This window comes from Numenius arquata, chromosome 10 (genome assembly GCF_964106895.1).
Source record: "Numenius arquata chromosome 10, bNumArq3.hap1.1, whole genome shotgun sequence".
Lineage (NCBI taxonomy): Eukaryota > Metazoa > Chordata > Aves > Charadriiformes > Scolopacidae > Numenius > Numenius arquata.
This window is the reverse complement of record NC_133585.1, coordinates 27,736,221-27,761,494: the sequence shown is the minus strand read 5'-3', so window position 1 is coordinate 27,761,494 and position 25,274 is coordinate 27,736,221. Positions and strand designations below refer to the sequence as shown.

The 25,274-nt window shown below is 41.6% G+C and overlaps 1 protein-coding gene across 1 annotated transcript in view; it reads right to left on the bottom strand.

Moving 5' to 3' along the window:
• Positions 1-25,274, bottom strand: part of ZNF827 (zinc finger protein 827) — an 87,269-nt gene that overhangs the window by 39,640 nt on the left and 22,355 nt on the right. The window contains exon 5 of the mRNA XM_074154976.1: positions 15,047-15,280. Coding sequence (XP_074011077.1) covers positions 15,047-15,280 — 234 coding nt within the window. The remainder of the gene's footprint in view (positions 1-15,046; positions 15,281-25,274) is intronic.

The window sequence follows — 25,274 nt, the reverse complement described above, 5'->3', positions numbered from 1 at the left end:
ATAATTTTACAAGAGCTAACAAAAGGAAACCAGCGTCAGTCTGTCCCATGAGCAGCAATCACAGGCACACAACCCAGCTGTGCTAGATCTTGTGCTAGTGAAAGACTACAATTAAGGTTATGCCAATACCCATCTCGCCATCCAGGCAAACTGTAACTTCTTGAAGATTATTTTCCCTTCTGTGCTACAGACAGTTCATTTGTGCAGTAAGGTGATACCCCTTATTTCCTTACATAGGTATCTCACGTGCTCATAGCACAGGCTAAAGTTTTTCAAGTCAAGGACTGGTACACTGAAAGGTCACCTGCTTCAAAGAATTAAAATCATGATAGATGTGCTCTTGTGGCCAGGAAGGCCAACGGAATCCTGGGCTGCATAGGGAAGAGTGTGGCTAGTAGGTCGAGGGAAGTCATTCTCCCCCTCTACTCTGCACTGGTGAGGCCACAACTGGAGTATTGCATCCAGTTCTGGGCTCCCCAATTCAAGAGGGATAGGAAACTACTGGAAGGAGTCCAGCAAAGGGCAACGAAGATGATTAAGGGATTGGAGCATCTCCCTTATGAAGAAAGGCTGAGAGAGCTGGGACTCTTTAGTCTGGAGAAGAGAAGGCTGAGGGGAGACCTTATTAATGCTTATAAGTATCTCAAGGGTGGGTTGAAGGAGGAGGGAGCCAGACTCTTTTCAGTGGTTCCCAGTGACAGGACAAGGGGCAACGGGCACAAGTTGGAACATAGGAGGTTCCACTCGAATATGAGAAAGAATTTCTTCACGGTGAGGGTGCCAGAGCCCTGGAACAGGCTGCCCAGGGAGGTTGTGGAGTCCCCTTCTTTGGAGATTTTCAAGACCCGCCTGGATGCAGTCCTGAGTAGCATTCTCTAAGCAATCCTGCTTCAGCAGGGGAGTTGGACTAGATGATCTATATGGTCCCTTCCAACTCTAAAAAAAAATTCAGTGAAATTCAGTGAAATAGTTTTGGCTTTTTTCCACTTTTGCATCTCTCCTTGACTAAATGGTCTAGTTAAATAAACTGCAATGTATCAGAATACAAAGTTAGTATATCAGAGTCATTTTCTTCATGCCAGATTTTTATAACAGCACAGACATCTAATTCCTAGCAAAAATCAGCAGGGGATATAGAATCAAGCAGCTTTAAAGCATCCAGACTGTGATGTCCTAAACATGGTCTGCTATTCATTCAAAACTAACCTGGCTTAAGCTCAGAGCAACAGCACAGCAGCAAACATTGCTCATCTGGCAGAAGATGAACTAAATCACCCAATAACACCTTTTTCTGCTGTTAATTTTGTGATACGGAAACAGCTTAATAAAATAAGATAAAATTGGATGTACTATCATCAAGCCACAGAGACGCTGGTTTTTTACAGAGCACTGTAACTTTTAATCAGCTGATCTATAAAAGCCTCAATGAACTTCATCCAATTCACATCGAGTGAGACAATTTTCCACATTAGACATGAAAAATGCAGCATTGGACAGACCTTTTCCAGGAGGAAGTAAATTCTTCCATCGCTTTCAAGTTCTCTGGCGTTCACAAGTGCAAGGAATTGCAAAGTAGTGGCACTTGCTAAAAAAACCCAAACGCAACAGAAACATAGAACTTGTACTGCCTAAAAGCTGTTGACAACTCTGTAAGGTATAAAGGGAAGGTATAGAGAAGCTAGAGTCAGGCTTCTCTCATAAATGCACAGTGCTAACATAAGAGGAGACAGACAAGTTGGATCATGGGAAATTCTGTTTATATATACAGAAGAAAAAAAAATCAGTCAGGATGGTGAAATACTGGCACACATTGCTGAGAGAGGCTGGGTTCTCCATCCCTGGATATATTCAAAATTTAAAAAGACCCTCAACAGCCTTGTCTTGCTGGACCTGCTTTGAGCAAGAGTTTGGATTAGATGAACCCTGGAGGTCCCCTCCAAACTAAATTATTCCATGAATCATCAGCACTAGATCAGATTAGCTGCAGGTTTATCACAGAATTTTCAAAAGCTCCAAGCAAGAGAAAGCTACAGCATCCTTGGGTAACTCTTGTTCTAGTGCTGCACTAGAAATTTTTCGTCGTGTCCACTCTGAACCTTCCAAGCTGCAGCTGGTAGCCCTTGCTCCATTTTTTGCCATCTGTCACTACAGAGGAAAGTTCGACTCCACTGCTTTCCTAAATTTCTTTCAAGTAGTTGCAGGCTGCAATTAGATCTGCCTTCAGTCCCCCCTTTGCCAGACTAAACAGGCCTAGTTCCCTCAATGCCTCCTTGTAGGTCATGAGCCCTAGACCCTTAATCAGGTCTGCTACCTTCCTCTAGACTGTCTACTAATTCTCAGCAGCCCTTTTGAACTGGGGAGCCCAAAAATGGTACAGTATTCCACAACGCAGGAAAGTAGAAAGGTTAAGGAGCATCAGGGAATCTAAGAAAGAGAGAGACTGGTGGAACTAAGCTCTGCTCTCCCCGAGACAGAAACAGCCACCGGAAAAAACTCAAGATCAATGGGATTGTATATCCTCCCACCACTAGGCTGAAGGCACTAGCTTAAAGGAAAGGAGAGAATGGAGGCAAGTTCACACTCAGGGTGGCAGGTGAACACCCTCCTTGCCCACCTCACCTTCCCAGGTGCCTCTGTACAACACATATAAGGCTCTAGACGTGGAAGGCCAGTCAACGGATGATGTGGATGATGGTCCATCTATACCAGAGGTGTTGCCAAGGTCAGAAAGGCCTACACCCCCCCATATCATGACCACCTCCATGAGGAAAAGACAGGTTAATAGTTGTAGGCAACTCCCTTCTGAAGGGAACAAAGGGTCCAAAATGCCAGATGGACCCTTCCTCTTAGGGAAGTCTGCTGTCTCCCTGGGGCCTGGGTTAAGGACAGCACTAGGACACTTCCTAGCCTGGTACGGCCCTTGGGCTATTACCCATTACTGCTCTTCCATGTGGGTGGTGATGAAGCCTCAATGCATAGTCCAAGGGCAATCAAAAGAGACTTCAGGGCCTTGGGACACTTGGTAAGGGAATCTGGAGCACAGGTACCTTTTTCCTCTCTCCTTCCAGTTGTGGGCAGCGACATTGGAACAAACAGACAGACCCAGTCTATTAATACCTGGCTCCATGGCTGGTGTCACCACCACACTTTTGGGTTTTTCAATAGTGGGGTGGCCTACACCCCACCAGGCAGATGGGATTCACCTTTCTCAAAGGGGGAAGAGGGTCTTTGCTCACAAGTTAGTGGGGCTCATTGACAGAGCTTTAAACTCGACTTGAATGGAGAAAGGGGATAATATCAGGCTTGCCTGTGACAAGCTGTGGGATGACACGCCAAGGTTAGAAGGATGGGGTGCTAGCAAAGGCCCTCAGCCCGTTGGTCTGAGATGTGCTGGCTACACTGCAGCACACTAGAAGTCTTACGGAGATAAGCCAGGGGTTCCTGAAATAATAGGAGCCAAGACTGAAACACCAGTGAAATACCTCAAAGGAACTAAGTGCTGTTCCTCTAAGAAGGTGATACAGCTGACAGCCCAGCTGAAGTGCCTCTACACCAATGCACACAGCATGGGCAACGAACAGGAGGAGATCGAAGCCACCGTGCTGCTGGAAAGCTGTGACCTAGTTGCCATTACTGAAATATGGTGGGACAAACCCCATAACTGGAGTGCAGCTTATCAATGGCTACAGGCTCAGAAGGGACAGGCGAGGAAGGAGGTGTTGCCCTCTATATAAGAAATGGATAGAGTGTGAAGAGCTGTCTCTGAAGAACAGCCATGAGCAGGCTGAAAGCTTACAGGTAAGAATTAGAGGCAATAAAGGGAAACTTGTGGTTGGCTGTCTGATCAAGGGGAGCCTACTGACAAAGCCTTCTTACTCCCAGTTACAGGAGGCATTGCACTTGTACCCTCTTTTCCTGCTGGGGGACTTCAACCACCCCAACATCTGCTGGTAAAGCAGCATGGTGAGCTGTAGGCAATCCAGGAGACTCCTGGAATACACTGAGGATAACTTTTTAAGCCAGATAATGGACACCCCTACCAGAAGGGATGTGATACTGGACCTGATGGTCACCAAAGCAAGTGAGCTAATCAGTGATATCAAGATTGCAGGCAGCCTGGGCTGCAGTGATCATGCACTGGTGGAGTTTGCAGTCCAGTCCTAAGGGATGTAAGTCAGGATGCTAAATTTTAGGAAAGCAAAATTCCAGCTCTCCAAGAGGTTAGTCAATAGGACCCCCTGTGAAATTGCCCTCAGGGACAAGGGAGCAGAACAGAGCTGGCAGAACATCAATGACTCTTTCCATAAAGCACAAGAGCTCTTAATCCACAGGTGTAAGAAATCAGGAAAGGAAGGCAACAGACCAGCATGGATGAGTTGAGACCAGCTCGTCCAACTAAAGGGCAAGAAGGAAACACACAGGCAGTGGAAGCAGGGGCAGGTATCCTGGGAAGAATATAGGGATGCTGACCAGTTGTGTAGGGATGGGGTCAGGAAGGCCAAGGTGTGGCTGGAGCTGAACCTGGCAAGGGACGCAAGGGATAATAAGAAGGGCTTCTACAGGTATGTCAACAAGAAAAGGAAGGCCAAAGAAAGCATATCACCCCCCATGAAAATGACTGGCAAACTGCTGACAACAGATGAGGAGAAGGCTGAGGTAGGTACTCAACAACGTTTTTACCCCAGTCTTCACTGGCAACCTCTCTTCCCACACCTCTCGAGTGGATGGACAGCAAGACAGGGACAGGGGGAGCAAAGTCCCTCCCACTGTACGAGAAGATCAGGTTCAAGATCACCTGAGGAACCTGAACATACATAAGTCTATGGAACCTGATGAGATGCATCCCAGCGTCCTGAGGGAATTGGCTGATGTGGTTGCCAAGCCACTCTCCATGATATTTGAAAAGTCATGGCAGTCAGGTAAAGTCCCTGGTGACTGGAAAAGGGAAACATTGCACCCATGGAATGCACCTACCTCCTTGAAGCTATGCTAAGGCACAGGAAGGACAGGGAGGTGATTCAAGGCAGCCAGCATGGCTTCACCAAGGGCAAGTCATGCCTGACCAACCTAGTGGCCTTCTATGATGGAGTGAATACACCAGTGGACAAGGGAAGAGCTATGGATGTCATCTATCTGGACTTCTGTAAGGCCTCTGACATGGCCCTCCACAACATCCTTCTCTCTAATTTGGAGGGATATGGATTTGATGGGTGGACTGGTTAGCGGATGAGGAATTGGCTGGATGGTTGCATCCATCCAACGCATCGTAGTAGTAAATGGCTGAATGTCCTATCGAGACTGATAACACGTGGTGTCCCTCAGGGGTCTGTATTGGGACCAGTACTGTTTAATATCTTCATCAATGACATAGACAGTGGGATCAAGTGCACACTCAGCAAGTTTGCAGACAACATCAAGCTCAGTGATGCAGTTCACACGCCTGAGGGATGGGATGCCATCCAGAGAGACCTGGAAAAGCTCAAGAAATGGGCCTCTGTGAACCTCATAAGGTTCAATGAGGCCAAGTTCAAGGTCCTGCACCTGGGTCAGGGCAACCCCTAGTATCAATACAGGCTGAGGGATAAAGGGCTTGAGATCAGCCCTGCCAAGAAGGACTTGGGTGGTACCAGTGGAAGCTGGACAGCTGGACATGAGCTGACTAATATGTGCTTGCAGCCCAGAAAGCCAATCATATCCTGGGCTGCATCCAAAGAAGCGTGGCCCAGCAGTGGGGTCTCACCCTCTACTCCACTCTGGTGAGACCCCACCTGAATATCCTGTCCAGTCCTGGAGCCCTCAGCACAGGAATGACACAGACCTGTTGGAGCAGGTCCAGAGGAGGCCATAAAAATGATCAGAGGGCTGGAGCACCTCTTCTCTGAGGAAAGGCTGAGAGTTGGGGTTGTTCAGCAGGGAGAAGGCTCTGCGGAGACCTTATAGGAACGTTCCAGTACTTAAAGGGGGCTTATAAGAAAGATGGGGACAAACTTTTTCACAGGGCCTCTTGCGACAGGACAAGGTGTAATGCATTTAAACTAAAAGAGGCTAGATTTAGACTAGATAAAAGGAAGAATTTTTTTACAATTAGGGTGGTGAAACACTGGAACAGGTTGCCCAGAGAGGTGGTAAACGCCCTGTCCCCGGAAACATTCCAGGTCAGGCTAGACGGGGCTCTGAGCAACTTGACCTAGTTAAAGATGTTCCTGCTCATTGCAGATGGGTTGGACTAGATGACCTTGCAACCCAAACTATTCTATGATTCTATGCAGCACTCACCTGCTCTAGAGGGGACACACTGAACACGCTCTTCTAAAGCAGCACAGTCTGCTTTTCACTTTATTTGAGACAAAAGTCAAAATCAAGAGCACTGATTTAATAAAACACACAAGTCATGTAGTAAATATTGCTTTTGCTGATGCAATTCTGTCCATTGACTTTCCATTGCTGAAATCAAATGAATACTTGTTAAATCATTCATGCTTCTTCCCACCATTTTATTTAAAATTTCATCCCGCAACTAAAATTCTAAGTTGCTCGTATTTGCTGAAATGCCCATCAGCTTTGCAAATCAACTTTATGAATCAACTCAGAAAAGAAAGCCTTTCCCATATGTCTCATAAATTGGATTCATGTACTAGTTTTCACAATCAAGTAGACAGGGGTAACTAGTGGGTCAACTTGTACCGACTTCAAAAGCTTTCAGTACAGAGAATCAGGCATTTTGTTATGCTAATTGTTCTGATTTGCTAGAAATAAACATGCCCTAAAACAGCTTAAATAAAACCTCAGAGGTAGGGAACAGTTGGCGAGCCCTGAAGGTTCTGCCGCAGAGACACAACAAGTAACATCTGATGTTCCCTAGGGCGCTGTGCTTGCTGCTTTATTTTGCTAGTATTTTTTTCAAACTGCTGTTTTATATAAGACAATGTCAATGGGCCTTGAATCAATGTAACAGGATCCCGCATTATAACAAATATATCACAAAATGGCTCATATTTCTTAAAGTGAAACCTCTGAACTTCCATGTTATAGAATTTTGCAACTACAGGCTTAGTTTCACAAAAAATGCAAGACAACAACAACTACAAAAAGTAAATTAAAGCAATAGACTAATTTGAGTTGTGATATGCACCTTCTGCTCCTTCCATTTAAGTGGTAGGATTACGGTGCTTACCTGAAAGACCCTACTTGCAGAACACAGCCAATCCCTCAAAACATAGATCAAGAAGAATTTAATAAAATGTCTACAAGTGCAGTGAGTTGTTATTTTATAACATACTCCAATCTATGCAATTCTCCTAGTTCAAGAAAATTCTAGTCTAGCATTCCTACAGCAAGCTGTACCTTTGCAGAGAGCCTGGTTCCAGTTCTCCTGCCTTTACAAGCTGACATTCCAAAGGCAAGGGGGACTGCAAGAGGCCCTTCTGCAAATACTGTGCATCCACAATCCCCTAACACTTTGAAAAAAATTGACATGCCCACTTTCCATAGCTTTGTGGCCACTCCTACCTGATGATGAACGAACATCATCAAGGTATAGCAGTAAAGCAAAGGATCAGGGGGTTTATTTAAACTCTGTAGTGACAATTCCAAAAACAAAAACAAACAAACAAAGAAACAAAAACCAACCCAAAAATCAAAACCAAAGTCCAGAACACCAAAAGAAGCACATCTGAACCACAGGCATTATATTTTCTTATTATTCCAAATTATCTAATCTTTTAAATTAACATGGTTTTCATTAAATGTCAAGATTACCCTGACATGGAAAAAAGGAAGAAGATTAATTGCAATAACTTAAAGGTACGGTATAGCATCTACTGAACTAAAAGCTAGGGTCTGTTACAAGGTACTTGTTTTTCTATGATTTTTGTTGTTTTGTGGTTGTATTTTTAAGAGGGGAGTGGGAGGGGTGGGGATGATTAGACTTTGCAGACTTCTATACTTCCAACCTTACACTTCTCCTGTGAATGGGCAGTATTTTTCCACATTTTTCCTGCTTTTCAGTTTAGACATTGCAAGCTGTCATGAAACTTGGCAAACCCCATCAATAGGTAAGAATCCATTACTAGCTGAGTTCTTTTGAGATTATGTTGTTATGCAGATGTCATGGAAAAGCTTATTAAACTGAATAAATATACCATGGCCTGATACAAACTTCGTGTAGTACAACACTGGCAGAAGAATCTTGAAAAAAAATATGGAACCTGACACATTGCAATAATAAATCTAGCTATCTAGAAACTTTCATCTTTTCCCATACTGTAACTAAAACACAGTTTCACTCTAGCTATTTCTGTCAGTTAAAAAAAGCCAAAACAGTAAAAAACACTTGGCTAGTAGTGGGATTTAATTTGGCAATGCAACTTGCCATCTCTCTGGTTCCCATCAAGAGAAAGTTTTATCTTCACAGAATCACAGAATCTTCTTGGTTGGAAAGGACCTTTGAGATCATCGAGTCCAACCAACAAAAAAACCAAAAAAACCCCCCAAAAAAACCCCACAACACCAAAACCAAACCAAAACAAACACCCACAACCCCACACCACACCCACCCACAAACAGACACAAACCAACAGTCTCGGGCACTAGAGCGTGCCCTGAAGTGCCATGTCTACACATTTCTTAAATCCCTCCAGGGATGGCGACTCCACCAACCTCCCTGGGCAGGCTGTTCCAGGGCCTGACCACCCTCTCAGGAAAGTCATTCTTCCTAATATCTAATCTAAACCTCCCCTGCCCCAACTTCAGACCATTTCCTCTGCTCCTGTCATTATTCCCTTGGGAGAAGAGGCCAACACCCACCTCTCTACACCCTCCTTTCAGGGAGTTGTAGAGGGCAATGAGGTCCCCCCTCAGCCTCCTCTTCTCCAAACTAAACATGCCCAGTTCCCTCAGCCTCTCCTCGTATGACTTGTTCTCTAGACCCCTCACCAGCTTGGTGACTCTCCTCTGGACACGCTCCAGCAGCTCAGTGTCCTTCCTGTAGTGAGGGGCCCAGAACTGAACACAGCACTCGAGGTGAGGCCTCACCAGTGCCCAGTACAGAGGCACCATCACTTCCCTGCTCCTGCTGGCCATGCTGTTCCTGACACAGGCCAGGATGCCGTTGGCCTTCTTGGCCACCTGGGCACACTGCTGGCTCATGTTCAGCCGGCTGTCCACCAATACTCCCAGGTCCTTTTCTGCTGGGCAGCTTTCCAGCCACTCTTCCCCAAGCCTGTAGCGTTGCCTGGGGTTGTTGTGACCGAAATGCAGGACCCGGCACTTGGCCTTATTAAACCTCATCCCATTGGCCTTGGCCCATTGATCCAACCTGTTCAGGTCCCTCTGTAGAGCCTCCCGACCCTTAAGCAGATCAACACTCCCATCTAGCTTGGTATCATCTGCAAACTTACTGAGGGTGCACTCAATCCCCTTATCTAGATCATCAATAAAGATATTAAACAAGACTGGCCCCAAAACTGAGCCCTGAGGGACACCACTGGTGACCGGCCACCAACTGGATTTCACTCCATTAATTACAATTCTCTGGGCACGGCCATCCAGCCAGTTTTTTACCCAGTGAAGAGTACACTTGTCTATGCCATGATTCGCCAGCTTCTCCAGGAGAACGCTGTGGGGGACGGTGTCAAAGGCGTTACCAAAGTCCAGGTAGACAACATCCACAGCCTTTTCCGCATCGAGAAGGTGGGTCACATGGTCATAGAAAGAGATCAAGTTGGTTAAGCAGGACCTCCCTTTCATAAACCCATGCTGGCTGGGTCATATACTTCTGTGCTTACTTTTCTAGGCCTCTACAGAAGCACCTGCTGCTGCCCAGAGCTTTCTAATGAGCTATTTAGAGACCAAGGAACAAACGACTTCCCTGTATTTTCACTCCTCTGCCTGTTATCAAGGCTCTCTACGCAGGGATGAAAGCACTCTTGGCAGTTCCCCCGCAATGTAGGTACGGAGACTCTTACAAGGTCCCGACAACAGCTGTCTCCAAAATCAGCAGCCTAGCTCCATACAAGCACTTCCCACAAGAGTCCACAAAGTTATGAAAAAGAAATATATAGGAAGGTTAGTTTCTCCGTCCCTCACCTCACCCAAAGAATGTAGTAATGTACTTTTTCTTCACTGTAGTAACAATAAACCAAAAGACTGCCAATGCAACCCACTAAACTGGGAAAGATTTTGTGACTGCTAAGAATAATAGCTTACTAGCCACGGGCTCGTGTTTGTTGTCAATTCACATTGCTGATGACAGCCGAGCATAAAGCCACTCAAGCCTTAAGATGAGGTAAATGTGACACCAGCTGTCCAGCCACACATGCATAGATAGCACTCCTAATTAGCAAACTTTTTAAACTGATACTGTTATTTAGTTCCTCTGGAAGTCTGTGCTGTTGTCACTGGGCTGGTTTTGGTATGAGCTAATTTAAAGCCTTCTCAGATGGTTCTTCACCTCGCTGTGCCCTAATGCACGATATGCCATTTTTGGTATGGGACTAGCATTGAGGTGTTCTGGCCTTCATCTTATGCTAGAATTGCACTATCATTCTCTTTTTTTTTTCTTCCTCTTTTTAAATAGAAGTTCCAATTCATGTGGTATCAGTTAAATGTGAGATACAGTGTCAAAAACCCCTACAAGGCACGAAACAGGAAATTAGAATAAGCATTTTCAAGTAGATAAAGACTTAATCAAAAAAGGGGAAAAAAAAAACCCACCAAACACCCGGAATTACCAGTTGTGCTGAAATTGTCATATAATTAGGTGATAATAAATGGAGTTGATTAAGAATGCTTTTGGAATCAATTGTATGCAACATTTTACTTTGTGACCTTGGCACAAAAGGTAAGTATGCACTAATTGCATCTGCTGATAACCCAAAATTATGACACATTGTTGGTACTGGGGAATTGGTGTATTACAAGAAAACACTGCGTGACCTGAGGATTGAAGTACAAAAAAATCCAAAGGAACTGAGTAGCACAAAGGTCATGCATTTGCTAGTGATAACAAGGATATGTGCAATACATGGGGAATTGATCCACTGAAAAGAGAGAGAGAGGAGGAAAACAACCTGAGTTACTACTGAAATGCAAAATGACTACATTGCACAAATAAGATATAGCTGAAATAAAGGCAAATGTGATTCAGACAACATTTCTAGGAAAGATGGGGACATACTAATGTCATAGTTCAAGGCACCAGGGTAAAGTATTACTTATAAAATGCCAGTACCTGGAATAGATTTTATACACCTCCAGCTATGCATTCATTTTTGGACAAGAAGGCAAAACACTGAACGCTTCTGAAAGATAATACACGCCCAAAATATATTAGCAGCATGACTATTTCAGCAGAAAATGAGTTTTTAGACTCAAACACTAGCATGTAAATGCAAACATTTATTTTAAATTTCAGTCTCCTCTGAAACCTACCCTTCAATTTACAAGACTGAGTGCATAAAACTGACCAGAGATCACTGGGTGTACCACTTAAGTAAACATTTTGAGAAATAAATTAGCTTTTCCATGAAAGAAAACTGGTAAGAAAGCAGAAAACTGGTTCAGGTATAGGTGAAACTTCCATTTCTTGTAAGTGATTTTGTGCAACATTTAATAGGAATTTAAAATTGTGCAGGGATGGTACCCTTCCAAACAGAGATGAGAGCGATTTGCCCCACTCCACTACCTCCTGAAGTCTGTTTGCTTGGCGTTGGGTCTAGTCTCAGTAAAGAGTTAGCAACGGACAGAATTAACAGCTCACCTTTGTACATTCATATAAATCATAGTAGTCATTTTATGTCCTTCTGTAAAATGTAGGTTGAAAGTCTGCACTGAGGCTCGAATTTTGCCTGTTAACCCCCGAATACCATTACTTCCAAATGGGCGTTTCATTTATTTTTAAATAGCAGATCAGTTGTTAGGAACTTTTGTTGTGACTATCCGGATGGAAATGCATTCTGCCTAGACATGCCCAAGCGACATTAGCCTTCTCAGCTTGAATAATCCTTTGGAAGAAGGGCGACTAGGTATCAAGTGACTAGGTATCAAGTTTGTGAACTCTGAAGTAGAAGATCTGAATCCAAGCGGAACGCAGTGGAGAAAAAAACCTGATATAAAAGGGCATAGCACCTCCAGATAAGGTCCAACTCCACCAAAGTAACATGCAGGGTAAAGGCCTGATCTTGAACACTGGTTGTGTGCTGCTAGAAGCATGCAGGTGTCCTCACAGCTTTTTAGCTTAATGAAAAAAGAAAGAGCCTTGTGTAATAGAACTAATGGAGACAGCTGCATGTGATTTTCTTGTTTCTGTACATCTACCTCTACAATGACAACTAGTAAGTGTTCTGTCAATGTTCTACTACAGTAAAATATGCTTATTCTTCTAACTTTTTCTAGCTTTAGAGAAGTTTCTGAGTGGCTGACAAGTCCCTCCATTATAGGGGCTGGTGACTTGTCGCAAGGCTCTCTTACAGTATGCATGAGCCCAAACTAGGCTCCAGAGCTGGAATGGCCTTCCACTACAGTGTACAAGCTCAGCTGAGAGCTAGCAACATAGTATCTCTGTTTGGGAAAAGAGATTTCCCAGTGAAAAATACAAACCAGTGTATCCTTCACATGAAAGGAGACAGCAAGGTCCATGCCTAAATCCCAAGAGGCTCCTATGAGGCTGCAACAATCGGCAATATTATTGCTCAGGGGATAACAGAAGCACGTATGTCAGGAATGCAGAAAGCAAAATACTGTTATGTCAGAAATCCCTTGCTGAATTTGTATGCAGTGCAGATTTTGGTAATCAGTATTACATAGAAGAAAGTGAAAGTAACAAGGCAAGGCTGTAATCCATTCCGTCTTTACCAAGAATATATAGACTCTGGAAGGACCTGACTTAAACCCAATTATATAATATATCAAATCTAATAAGGGCACTTGACTGAAGATTTCCCACAGACAGTAGAACATCCAGACATCCTTGTTACTTTCCATAATTTTTTTTTCTCCTTCTAGTACCAGGAAAAAGTTTTCACTTCATTCTGAAGAAGTGGATTAATTAAGTTCTAAATCACCAAAAACAGAGTGCAGAATTGCTTAAAATAAGTTGGGAAGTCAATGCAGAGTATTCTACCAGAGAAAGTAAGTGTTTAAAAAAAAAAAACAACAAACCAACACTAAAGAGGCTATTTATCTTAGATATTCCTCTTATATTTCTCCTACATTAATCTGTATCTTAGTGTTTTCCTCCTCTCTAGTTTCTGCCTTAGATGTTAATTCAGGAAAGCAAGTTGAAAAAAAAGTGTATGTGATAAAGTTGGTATAACCCCACCCACTGGCTGATTCAGGAATACCAACCGCAGCAATACCAACAGAGTAAATCCTAGAATAATTCTTTACTTTCTAATCTATGGATTAACTGAAAAGAGCACTATCAGCAAAAGCTGCTCAATCACTAAGAGATCATAATATAAATATTTAACTAGTGTATTTCTTACTACAACCTTTAAAGACTAGGAGTTCCTAACAGAAGTGACCAAAGACTTGACCAAGATTTTATACGTGCCAGATTTCACTCACATAAACAGATATTGAAGGCACAAATATTCTAATATAATAGCTTGTAGTAAAACTAGTTAAACACAGACTGCTAGTGCTGACTTCAAGATTCACAATCAAGAATCCTAGTGTCTCTGAAGCACTTGAGAAATCATTAAGCTACGGAACTTTTTCTTTAGGAAAACAGCTATATAAATATATATGCAGCAAGAAAAATAAAGTCACAGGTTAACACTCATTAGGCTGTAAAGTTCTGCTACCAGAACACCATACTTGAACCAGTTACCAGCAGCAACAGTGCACTATATCAATAACCAAATGTTTCGTATTTGTGAGTCCGTGAAAAATTGGGAAACTTCTGCTCGGATCAACTTCTGTACCTGGGAAGCACTTTTTGCACAATTAACACAGAAGGCTTGCAAATCAATGATTCAAATTCTTCTGCAAATTAAAGTGTGCAGGTATGAATTGGAGTGAATTAATTACACATTAGAACTTACGGAGGAGACCCTAGTCAGTTAAAGTCTTTCAGGTATAAATTTGAGCTCAAATTCAATGTTGACAGCATTCATTCAAGCCAAATAATTTCAGATAGGTTTGGCAGGGATCTCAGAAGTTACTAAACTTGTGAGCATTTATATTGGCACCTCCTGCGTGACTTTGGCATACTTAAAAAAATAAGTCTTGTCCAGTTTTGGAGAAGACTTGAAAACTAACTGATCCAGCTTAGGTGCAGCAGTATGGAACCCAGCCTCCCAGACTGACTTTCACGTCTCGGTCTTAAAAATTGAAGTCTATTAGAAGTTCAAAGCCTTTTTATCATTCACTTAACCTGTTGCCAGCAGGGAGAATTCAATCCTTTTACTTTCTCTTAAAGTTAAACCTCGATTCTGATAGTTAGACAAAGCATAATTAGCAGAACGTACACTTTTATTTGACTCCCTCCAGCTGCAGCAGTACATATGTGTATACACATGCATACTGTCTACTTGTCTGGCAGGAGGGTGTATCACTACGGCGATGTAGGCAAGTTCAAGTGGTCTCCCTAACAGCAGGAAGCTGGCTCAGTTTAGATTTTTTTTTTTAACAGTGAATCTTTTAATTTTGAGTACAACCTATCGTCACAAAAAGTAAAAAGCTTTAAAATCACCGTTTATAAAGCCACATCAGGTATAGTTCAGTACAGACACACATTCTATGATGTTAATGAAGTGACACGTGTGAATAATTTGGTATTAACATGTTTTGGTACGTTTTAAAAATGACAATATCTAAAAGCTTTAAGGCATTATTTCTTTTAACTTATCCCATAGCCATTAATGTGCCAGCCAGAGCACTGATTATTAGATGCTATGGTGACAGACCAAACTAAGATGTATATGAACCTTTTCAATTGTTTCTTCACTTGCTACTAAAGCTAAACGTATCTTCTGCAAGGTAACCCTCCTAACACACGTAAAAAAAAATTACGAAATTGAATATCATTCAATTAAATATCTACCTGAGAGCTTCATGAGGAGCTCAGATGCTGCCTTGACTGACATGTCCTGCCTCATCACATTTGCCTGCGCTTCCTGTGGCTTGAGTTTCTCCTCAGGGACGTTTGGAGCTGAGGCTTCGGACTCCTGGCTGAACACATAGCTGGACTGAGACAAGGCTGAACTTGCAGCTTCTTCATCCTTAGGCTCCTCTTTCACTTTAAATTTAGGAGTCAATGGCTCTTTTTGATTTGCAGCTGTCAAGAGAAGGAAAGAAGTGACACTTAATGATGTAATATATAGTCATAGAGCATCTAGTAACAGGAAGAAACCATAACCTGAGAAATGCTAGAGCAGGTACTGGAAGCAAGCATGTCAAACAGTATTGAAAGATGCCTCAAGAGGTGAACAAACTTCTGCATCTTTTGTTAAAAGGGACAGTTCTGAAGCACAAAAATCTGCATGTACCAGAGCTCAAGAAACCATCCTTCTCCTCCTACTTTTTTGCCCCTACTCTTCCTGAAAACATTCCCCTGGTCATTGGTTTGTAGATGTTCTATAGGCTTGATGGAAGTTTAAAACATCATTTTACATAAAGGCAAATTTAGCAAAACCCATGGGTACTACATATTGAGTTCTTAAAGCGTGGAAGAGAGACAAGAGATGAAGAGTACAAAGAGAAGAAACCTAAGAGGGGAGTAAAAGGGAAAAGAACAGCAAATTCTTATGTCCTGAAAGTTGGCATTTGTTAAGAAAGAGAACAGAGATTTTCAGAAGACAGCTCTACACTGGAAGATGTCATCAGGGATAGGAGGAGGAGTAACAGTTTTAAACTGAAAGAGGGAAGATTTAGATTAGATATTAGGAAGAAATTCTTTACTCTGAGGGTGGTGAGACACTGGAACTTCTTCTGGTTGCCCAAAGAAGCTGTGGATGTCCCTTCCCTGGAGGTGTTCAAGGCCAGGATGGATGGGGCTTTGAGCACCCTGGTCTAGTAGAGGTGTCCCGGCCCACGGCAGGGGGGTTGGAACTCGATGATCTTTAAGGTCCCTTCCAACCCAAACCATTCTATGATTCTATGATTAGAGCACTGTTTCAGGTTCTACATCCATTAAAAAAAAAAAAAAAGAACACGTTTAAAATAATCCTTTCAAATACTCCTTGTGAGCAGCTGCCCAGTCTCGGAGAAGGGTACAGAGACCTTGGGGCTGCTTAAAATCTAGACACTGAACAATGTTGTTATTGAACAGTCTTTCTGATACCCCTTGACAGCAGTAGATCCCTTGGACTGCATTTGGTTGAAGGGATAAAACCAAGAGCGCCTCTTAAACAATACTTCCAAACGCAAGCAATACAAATTCACAGGCAGACTGCATGACAAACAGAAGGCTAAAGAAGTTGCACTACTTTCCAACAGCTCTTCTTATAATTCTTTACGTTTGACCATTAAGAGATACTTTCTTCCCTGTGTCTTAGTGGCTTTTTCTTGTTCAAAATTTCACTTTAAATTCCCAGTAACACACAGCAGACGACTTGTTCAGTGCCACGAACTTTGATGAGTTTACATCTTTCTCACCTCCCTAAACCTCTGTCTCCACAAGTATGAAAGATAGACCATTGTCCCCATTTTGTTATCTTTCTAAGCTCTCTCACCATTTACCTCACTACCTCTCCTACATATTTTCCTCCTTTTACACAACAATACCCTGCCTACCTATCAGCTCATCTGCCTGACAGAGCAGATGAGCTCTGTCAAATCTCACTCGGATCGTGTAAGGAGGTACCCCACCACTCCTTTCACAGGCTGCAGCAAGGCACTAGAAGCCAATGTGCATTGCCTGCTGCAGAGAGCTGTTTATTTTACAAACCAGTGACATGAACAGGAAAAGACAAGGAGCTGACGTATCACAGGGATGGTAATATCCGCTGAAGGGGCAGGGTACTAACCAGTCAAATCACCCCAACGAGATCTGTCAACACTTACCCCCTTAAGCCCTTGGTCTACTTTCTCCTCCAACTTACTTCACTGCTTCTTACCTACCCTCCCGGTTCCTCACTTTCCTGGCTTATGTCCTCAGATACTCTCCTTCTGAGCAGTCCCCCCAAAATCTGACTCCTAGAGAATCTGAATTCCTGCATCCAACTGTGAAGCGCTCACCATCTGCCAGAGAGCTCAATCCTAAAATATGGGGTACAATTGCCATCTGCATTGCAAATAGACACTTCCACTTACTACTTTGAGCTTTGTTCATTTTCACACAGTCCATTGTTTTGCGGTTTTCTTTGTGGTGGTTTGTTTTGTTTGGTTTTTTTCATAAGTTGCTACATTACCCTGTAACTCAACAATTTATATTCCAGAGTTGTTTGATTTTTCTCCTTTCTTATTGGTTGGCAAGTCATAATCAAAGAAAAAGATTAAAGCAAGTGGTATAAACAGTGTACACAAGCAGCATGTACATACACATTGGTGCTATTTACTACTTCAGAAATTAAATTACCTTATCCATGTAATTTTTAATATGACCCATAAGCACTTTTACCTGTATTAGGATTGTTTTTTCCTTTAAAAAAAAAAAAAAAGAGCAAAAGCAGAAAAATGAAACACTAAAGCACGTTTTAATTCATCCAAATACAGGTTAAGGCTCTGAAACATGCCACTCTAGCTGCAACTGACATCAAAAATACCTCCACCGGGAGCTGAGCGAAACTGATGGAGAGCATTCCGCCTGAACTTTCAGAGAACCTGGAGAAAAAAAATCTTTTGAATTTATTCATTTCAAGAAGGTATAAATTCAAATTTTCCTAGAAAATGAAGGAAACATTTGTCTGAGTGAAGAGGTAAAGACAACCCACTGAGAACAATCATTAACCTGTGAAGCCAGCTGTGTATCTGCCCGTGACCCAGGGCAGAAAACAGACAAGGTAGAAGCAGTATATGCTTTTACCATTTGAAATACAGAGCTGATATTAAGCTCACATACACTGATCAGTGTCCACTATAAGGCAGGTTAAGAGAAAAACCATCCATACACAAGTAGAATCACAGGGACTTTTTTCAGAATCAGGTGCTATAGTGTGCAGTGGCAGATGCCTTATGGATTTCCCTGCCACAAGAAGGGGGATCAAAGGGGTGCTTTTGGAAGAAATGAGCATTTATTAAACCCTCTTATCACCAAGCCAAAACTCAGCAGCCACTTCGACCCAAACCAAGGGCAGTAACAAGTGGTACCTCTGTTCCTTTCATCCCAGGGTATTCTTAAATTCTACTGAGATGAAGCCAAGTTCTAATAGCTCAGAGAACCAAAAATTCAAGGTAGGTCACATCTGAGTTTAAATAGTTTCATGACAGTGACATATCCAGAATGTCTTGAACAGGGCATCCATCAAGTTTACCTCCTTTCCCATGTCTCACTTTCCCCTTCTTTCCCTACCCCACACATCACCTCTCCTACTGTGACAGTACGTGCTGCTAGAAGCCACTGCTCCCTCACGCTTCTGAGCCACCACTCGGGCTAACAATGCTAAAACTACATTGATGACCAATCTACCAGCACAACATCAGCCATAATCTAAACGAGCTCTTCATGAGATCCGTATACTCAGTTTGTCCCTGTGTGTCTAAAAGATACGAACCATGAGAAATATAAAACATGGTCAGGGTCCCACAACCCAGAGGAAGCTCTGAAGATATGCATTCGGCAGTATTATGTGAAGGGAAAGAAACCCCCAGACTATTGTTCCTACCTATGTTGCTGTTTCTGCCTACTCTTATCTGCTTTGCTTTGGACAAAAGACAGAAATAATAAATTAGAAAGGAGTAACGTTATATTTCTTAAATTAACCAACAGCACATTCCTTGAACTGACCACACTTTCTAAAAATCAAACCTTTTAATTCTAGACAAATCACAAAAATAGAAGAGTTATTTACCTTACTTTTCTTCACCCAGAAAACAAAAACAAATAAAATCAGACAACTATTGGGCCACTGTCAACGCAATTGATTCAATTAATGGGGCTTTTGCTTCAATTAATGGGGCTTTTACGCTTTCTAGAAATATACTAAAGCAGGTTCCAAGGTAAATGAAGCCTAAATAGGACAAATAAAACAAGAGGGAGGATGTCCAGTCTATCAGATCCATACATTAAAACTTAAAGGAAAAAAAAACAACCCAAAATCAAAACACAAACCACCCTAAAACCAACAAAAAACCCCACCACTCTTGCCTCTGTCCCATCTTAGATCCACCACAGTTATGGGCAAAATTGCTAACACATGGGAAATAGCAATTATGATGCATCCACTAATCATATTAGGGAGAACAATAAACATACGTAAGAAAAAACATTGCAAATAAGGGAAATAAACGTTGACTGAGACCAGTTTTTTTAAAAAAACTGTATGACTAGGGAATCTTCTAAAAATTAGAACTAGGCAAGGATTAAAAAGATGGTGTTGAAGTCTATTCAAGTATATTTGAACTACAAAGTTATTACTCCCTAGAAGGAATAACATCTTCTATCTACATACAAAAATAGATACACATACATATACTTAATTTGTATTTAGCTTATATTCATATTCATTCTGAACTGCAATGAGAACAGACTGAAGGATGTGTTGCCTGCAGACTGAATCCAAAAACCCCAGCAATTTAATTTTGAAATACACAGCAAGGAAACAAAAAAAAAAAAAGCCACCCAACAAACACAACCAACAGGCAGCAGTCTCTCAAGCAGGGTAGATAATTCCATATCCAGAAAAAAAACCCAACCAGATCATAGAAGATTCCAGACTGCTGATTTCTATCTTCCTGGAAACTGGAATAATTTGATCCATTTGGCAAAAGTAGATGATGAAAATTATAACACTTTCCTCAAACTGCCAAAGGCCACAAGAAAAGCTTTGGGCATCTGCCACTAATCTGAAACACTCCGGTAGAAGCTGCTAACAGCATCAGTCCACTTACGAGGATTTCTAAATGCTCAAATTGTTTATAATTGAAAGAGGAAAAATGGACTGATTACTTCAAGCCAAGCTCAATGTTACAAGTCACAATCAGCAAGGAGTTGGTCACCATTCCATCTGTCTGAGCAAAGAACAAAAGAAAGAAAAAAGAATCCACAACAAAAATGCTGCCTCAAAAGAGGCCATGAGAAAAACCATCTACAGAGTCTGGGTTGAAAGGAACTGTGATGAAAATGCCACAGTACACTGCTGCAACATCATATTATTTTATAAGTGATGCCTGACTACAGCTACGAAGATGAGAGAGAGCAGGTCAGCTGTGGCCAAGGGAAAAGGGAGCGAGACCACATTCCAAAAGGCACTGCAAATTGAGCTGGTCTCCTTAAGATCTTGCAGAAAAACCTTCCTTTGTGATTCTCCTCAGAGCCACCGTGGCAAGAGAACTATGGCATGACTTCTACCTGAGGAAGAAAGGACAGTATTTTATCCAGGTCTTACCGGAGCCAGAGCATCTGAATGACACACGGAGCCTTCCATTCCAGGTGGTTAGTTGCGAGCTGCAGTGGTTAAAACAAACCATGGGCCTTTGACAGTTCCGTTCCACTATAACTGGAAAACACATTTCCCCAACACTGGGCATCATCATCCTGAAGGCAGCTGTGGTCAATAAATGGTATGACTTGAGTCTTCTGCTATTTTCCCCTCTGGTAATTGAAATGTGCAGGTAGGTGTTGGCATTCTGCACAGAGACTATGGCTCGTGTTTGATGACATTCAATAACTGAGTAAGGGGTACAAACACTGCAGAAGAAGCCACCAGTGAGCTAACTGCTTTGAAAGAAAAATCTATGCAATTGGAACCTGTTGGAGAATCTTCAGGCTAAAATCCAATTGGGCTGATAAATTATGTTCAACTTGTTAAACACAGAGGCTGTCTACACGGTAAGCGGCCCAAAAGGAGAAATACTGTTCTTCTGTCAGGACAGTCTACCTGGTCTCTTGTTTCTTTTTAGTGCCTGGAGCATTAATCTATCCCAGAGCACCTCATGTTACCTAACTCTCCTGGGATTGCGAACTCAATTACATCTCACTTTCAAAGTCCTCTACTCTGCCTTCAGCCAAATGAACTAACCTGTAGGACTCCAAGGAAGAGGATGGGAGCTCTCAATGAAAAAGCTACTTATGACTCAAGGTCGCTCAGTATTAAAACATTTCTTTTTATCAAAGCAGTGGAATGGCAGAATAGACAATCATGAGAAGTATGATGATGCCAAGACTTGCCACCTCTGGCCTTCCAGAAGCCACTTAAAACATGAGGTTTTCCAAAACATCTTGCTTAAGTATGTTAAAATTGTGTAAGCAGAGGTTAAGAAAAGGCCAGCTAATGATCCTGATGCTCTCTACAGCTGCTTTGCATTTAAGGAGCTGTAGTCAAGCAAAATGAGACACAGCACTGGAGAATAACCAGTCCTGCTACTCTCCCCTCAAAATTTCACAATGTTCTAGTCCAGGAACGAAGAAATTAGGTACTTTACTAAGGCACCTGTAGGACCACACATCCCCCCATGCCCCAAGATGTCTCTTATACAGCCAAAGTTCCACCAGCTATACATAAGGTTGCAATATCTGCCAAGACCATCTTCTCCTTTCCAGGTAAAAATCAAAAAAACAACAGAATAGGTAAAATTCAGGGAAAGCTGGAGAAAAGAGGGGGTGGAGAGTGAAAGGAGCAAAGGGAAATTTGTTGCTGATAGGAAAGAATTGTTTGCAGCATGGAAATTTCTTCTCTCTATAAACGAACAGAAACAGAGAAGGAAACACCTCCAGACTGACCTTTATATTTGTTTAAGAAAAGAAAAACCAAACCAAACAATCAGAGATGATTGAACTAACAATGTCTTCAATTCCCATTTTGGACAGATGGGACAGAAAGGCTCACGACCTAAGACTTCTGCCCAGAGTAACAGTGTAATGAGGGAAGCAAAAGAGCCATCAGTCTAGTCTAGTCCTATACTCCAAGTATAAGAGTTTGTGTAGATATAAAAAACTACATTGTAAGCACAGAGCTGGTCCAGAATCATATTAATGTCTTCTTTTAAGTTATTGGGCTGAGTTCACAAAAAAGCAGTTTGTTATCCTGCATTTTAAATGACTGAATTAGAACAGAGTCTACACTGCTTTATCTTGCTAAATTCTACATATTTCTTCAAGGTGTAAAACATGATGGGTATAATTTTAAGGATGTCAGGGAATTGTGGATGTAAGACACAATTTCCTGGATGTAAGCAATTGCTGAAAAGAGATTACAAGGGTGGTGCTATATCAGTGGCAAAGATTAGTACAAGCTTTTATTTGCCCAAGTTTTAATTAACCATGGTATTGCTCTTTTTCAGTTTTATTTTAAATTAAAGGTCTATATGGAAATTATGAAAATGTGAATCTGGAGAGACACTTCAAAGACAGAGCTTGATGACATCAGGGGTATTTACACTGACAGAAGCATTATGGAATTCACAGTATTTTTAAATTAAGGATATGGCTCAATAATTGCCAGTCCTGTGTGCTTACATATTCTAATTGAAATTTTACATTCTGGCATAAACTACAAATCCTAAATATAGGCAGCATGGTCTTTTCTTTGGAACTTGCTACACAAATACATCAATTATGACAGTTTAACTGGTCATGCTTTTATTTTAAATAAAATAGCTGTTTGAAGAGTTCGAGGCAGTCAGTTCAGTACTGTCAATGGCAAATGCTAAAACATTTCAAATTACCTTTGTTACCTTTAAGGAATGGAGTAATTTTAAAGAGCCAAACAGAACAAATAATCAAAGTGATTACTTAGCTTATCAACTAATACTTTGTATGTAGCTGTCTGGTGATTTCCTATTTCATTATTCCATTAATGGAATCAGCTAATAAAACATGAATGCAGAGTCCAAGTACTTTGGACAGTCATCAAATTCCCAGGATGACATTATTTTCCAAAATAAATATTTGACTCCTCACATGTTGGTGACAGCATGTATGACTTAAACTGGGAGAAAACATAGTTTCTCATTTGTTTAACATGGCCAGCCCCAGACCCTCAACATGTTCTCTCTCTTTCTTCCTCTCTATTTTAAAGTTTTTTTTCAATGCGAATAACTCGGGGAACATAAAAAGAACTGCAGAAGCAGGGCACACTTGATAATATACACCATCACAAGACACCCTTTCTAGAGCAACGCACATGGTGAACACAAGAGAGGTGGTGGAGAGAGGCCAGCAATGAAGTATGCTTTACAATTACTGTTTCCACACAGAATTCCTTTGAGATCAATAGCACAAGAATCCCATTCATTTTGATGAGATTCATTTATTTTCGAACGTTATGAAAAGTAACTGCAGCACATAACATAGGCATAGTAATAACTTCACTAGAGTACACTGGCCATTGTAATTTGGATCACTGTGAAAGCTGGTTTTTATTACAAAAGAAAACAAGCCTTAGAAGTGGGTGGAAGGACAACAGTATTTAAAGACGTGTTGTATAATGTCTGCTGCTGAAACCTTTGAAACAGGAAAAGCAAATACTCTGCAAATTCAGATATGAATGCAGTTACAAAGTTTCAATGTGGAATTAATGGACTGGGAGAAGAAAACATTCTGTCAAAGCACTGATCCAGCAAAGTTCAGGCAACTTAAAGCATACAACCAGTCCTACTGAAATAAGAGGGGGAAGATTTGAAGGTAAAAACGTGCCCATGCTTAAATAGCATGTTTATATGTTCAATGTCATCTGCTAATTGTCTTTACAAACAATAACCCTTTCCAAATTTAAATAAAATTTCAGAGGACCCTTTTAAAGTTCTACCTTAAACTAGGACCTAGAGAATGGAATCAAGAAAAAAATAACAAGATTTCTTATTTTTAGATTTACATTTGGTGATTTTTGTTATGCCTTATTTCATAAAATAGGTAACTAAAAATCTATCTGGCAATGAACAGCACAGAATTAGGGCTGAAAAGATCTCAAAAGGTCACCCACACCAATATTTCTTTAAATCTAAAGCTCCCCTAAGCCTGTCAGAAAAGAATTCAGAGGCCATTTTGAGCAGCGCCATCACAATTCATTTCTGGCCCACCTGAAATCAGGTCTAACTTTGAACATCTGTAAGTTTTTTCCCCACTTTGCTTCTCTACAGCTTGCTGTTCATTTTTGTTCAGATGAAATTCCTTGCAACTGCTTCTGATGTCCTATATTTCACTGAGATACACAGATCTAGTCCATCTTACTGCCTAATATGTGATCAACCGTATCTGACAGGTAGTTATCTAACCTGTTTTTAAAATTCTGCAGTGGCACAGATGCCACAATGGCTCCAGCCAAACTATCATAGAGTTTTAACCTACCTCAACTTTTGGAAAGATTTTCCCAATGTCAACTTCAACCCTACAGCAATATAAACCTGTTATTTTTGTACTAATTACAATGAATTACCAGCAGATTATTTCCTTCTCCTTGCACGGACTTTTTAATGCATTGAAAGCTCATGAATGACTCTCCTTAGTCTTCTCTATAGGCTTCACAATCTCACTCCCTTTTATCTGTCCTCACTACACATGTTTTCTGAACCTCCAGTCATTTCTGCTGCTCTCCTTTGAAGTCCTTCCAACTGTCCGCACTCTTCATAAACTATAGTGCCAAAACCTTGGACCTCAGCAAGACTGTTTCCCCCTTCTTTGATGCTGTTTCTCTCTGTATACATCCCAGTAAAATGACTGCCTTTTTAGTAGCAGTATGATGTTTTAACTCCTGTTCCTTTCCCACAGAACTGTTACCTAGCTAGCTGTTCCTGGTTTTGTATTCGTGCAACTGTTTGCTGAACAGTAGCACATTTTTTACAGATCTCTTTTGGCTGCGGACTACTTTCAATGTACTGTTTACCAACCATCTGACATCTACGTCATCTAGACTAGAAAGGTACTGCATCACACAATCAGAAATAATACTGAGAGTCAAGATTATGTACATGCCTATTAAGACTCGATTTAAAAATTCATAATAGTTAATAAGCACCAATTTTGTACCATCTTTGAGGCACACCAGATAAATTTCTGGAAATTGTAAGCCTTAGTTCTGAAGGGAGACAAGCACTTGTCTCAGTCCCACGCTTGGAAAAAGAAGAGGTTGAAACTGCCCAGAAATGAAAACCAACAGGCCCTGAGGTCTCCCATGAAACTGGGCGCATACAAACTGACACCAACCAAGAAGAAGAGCAGCAATAAACATTGGCAA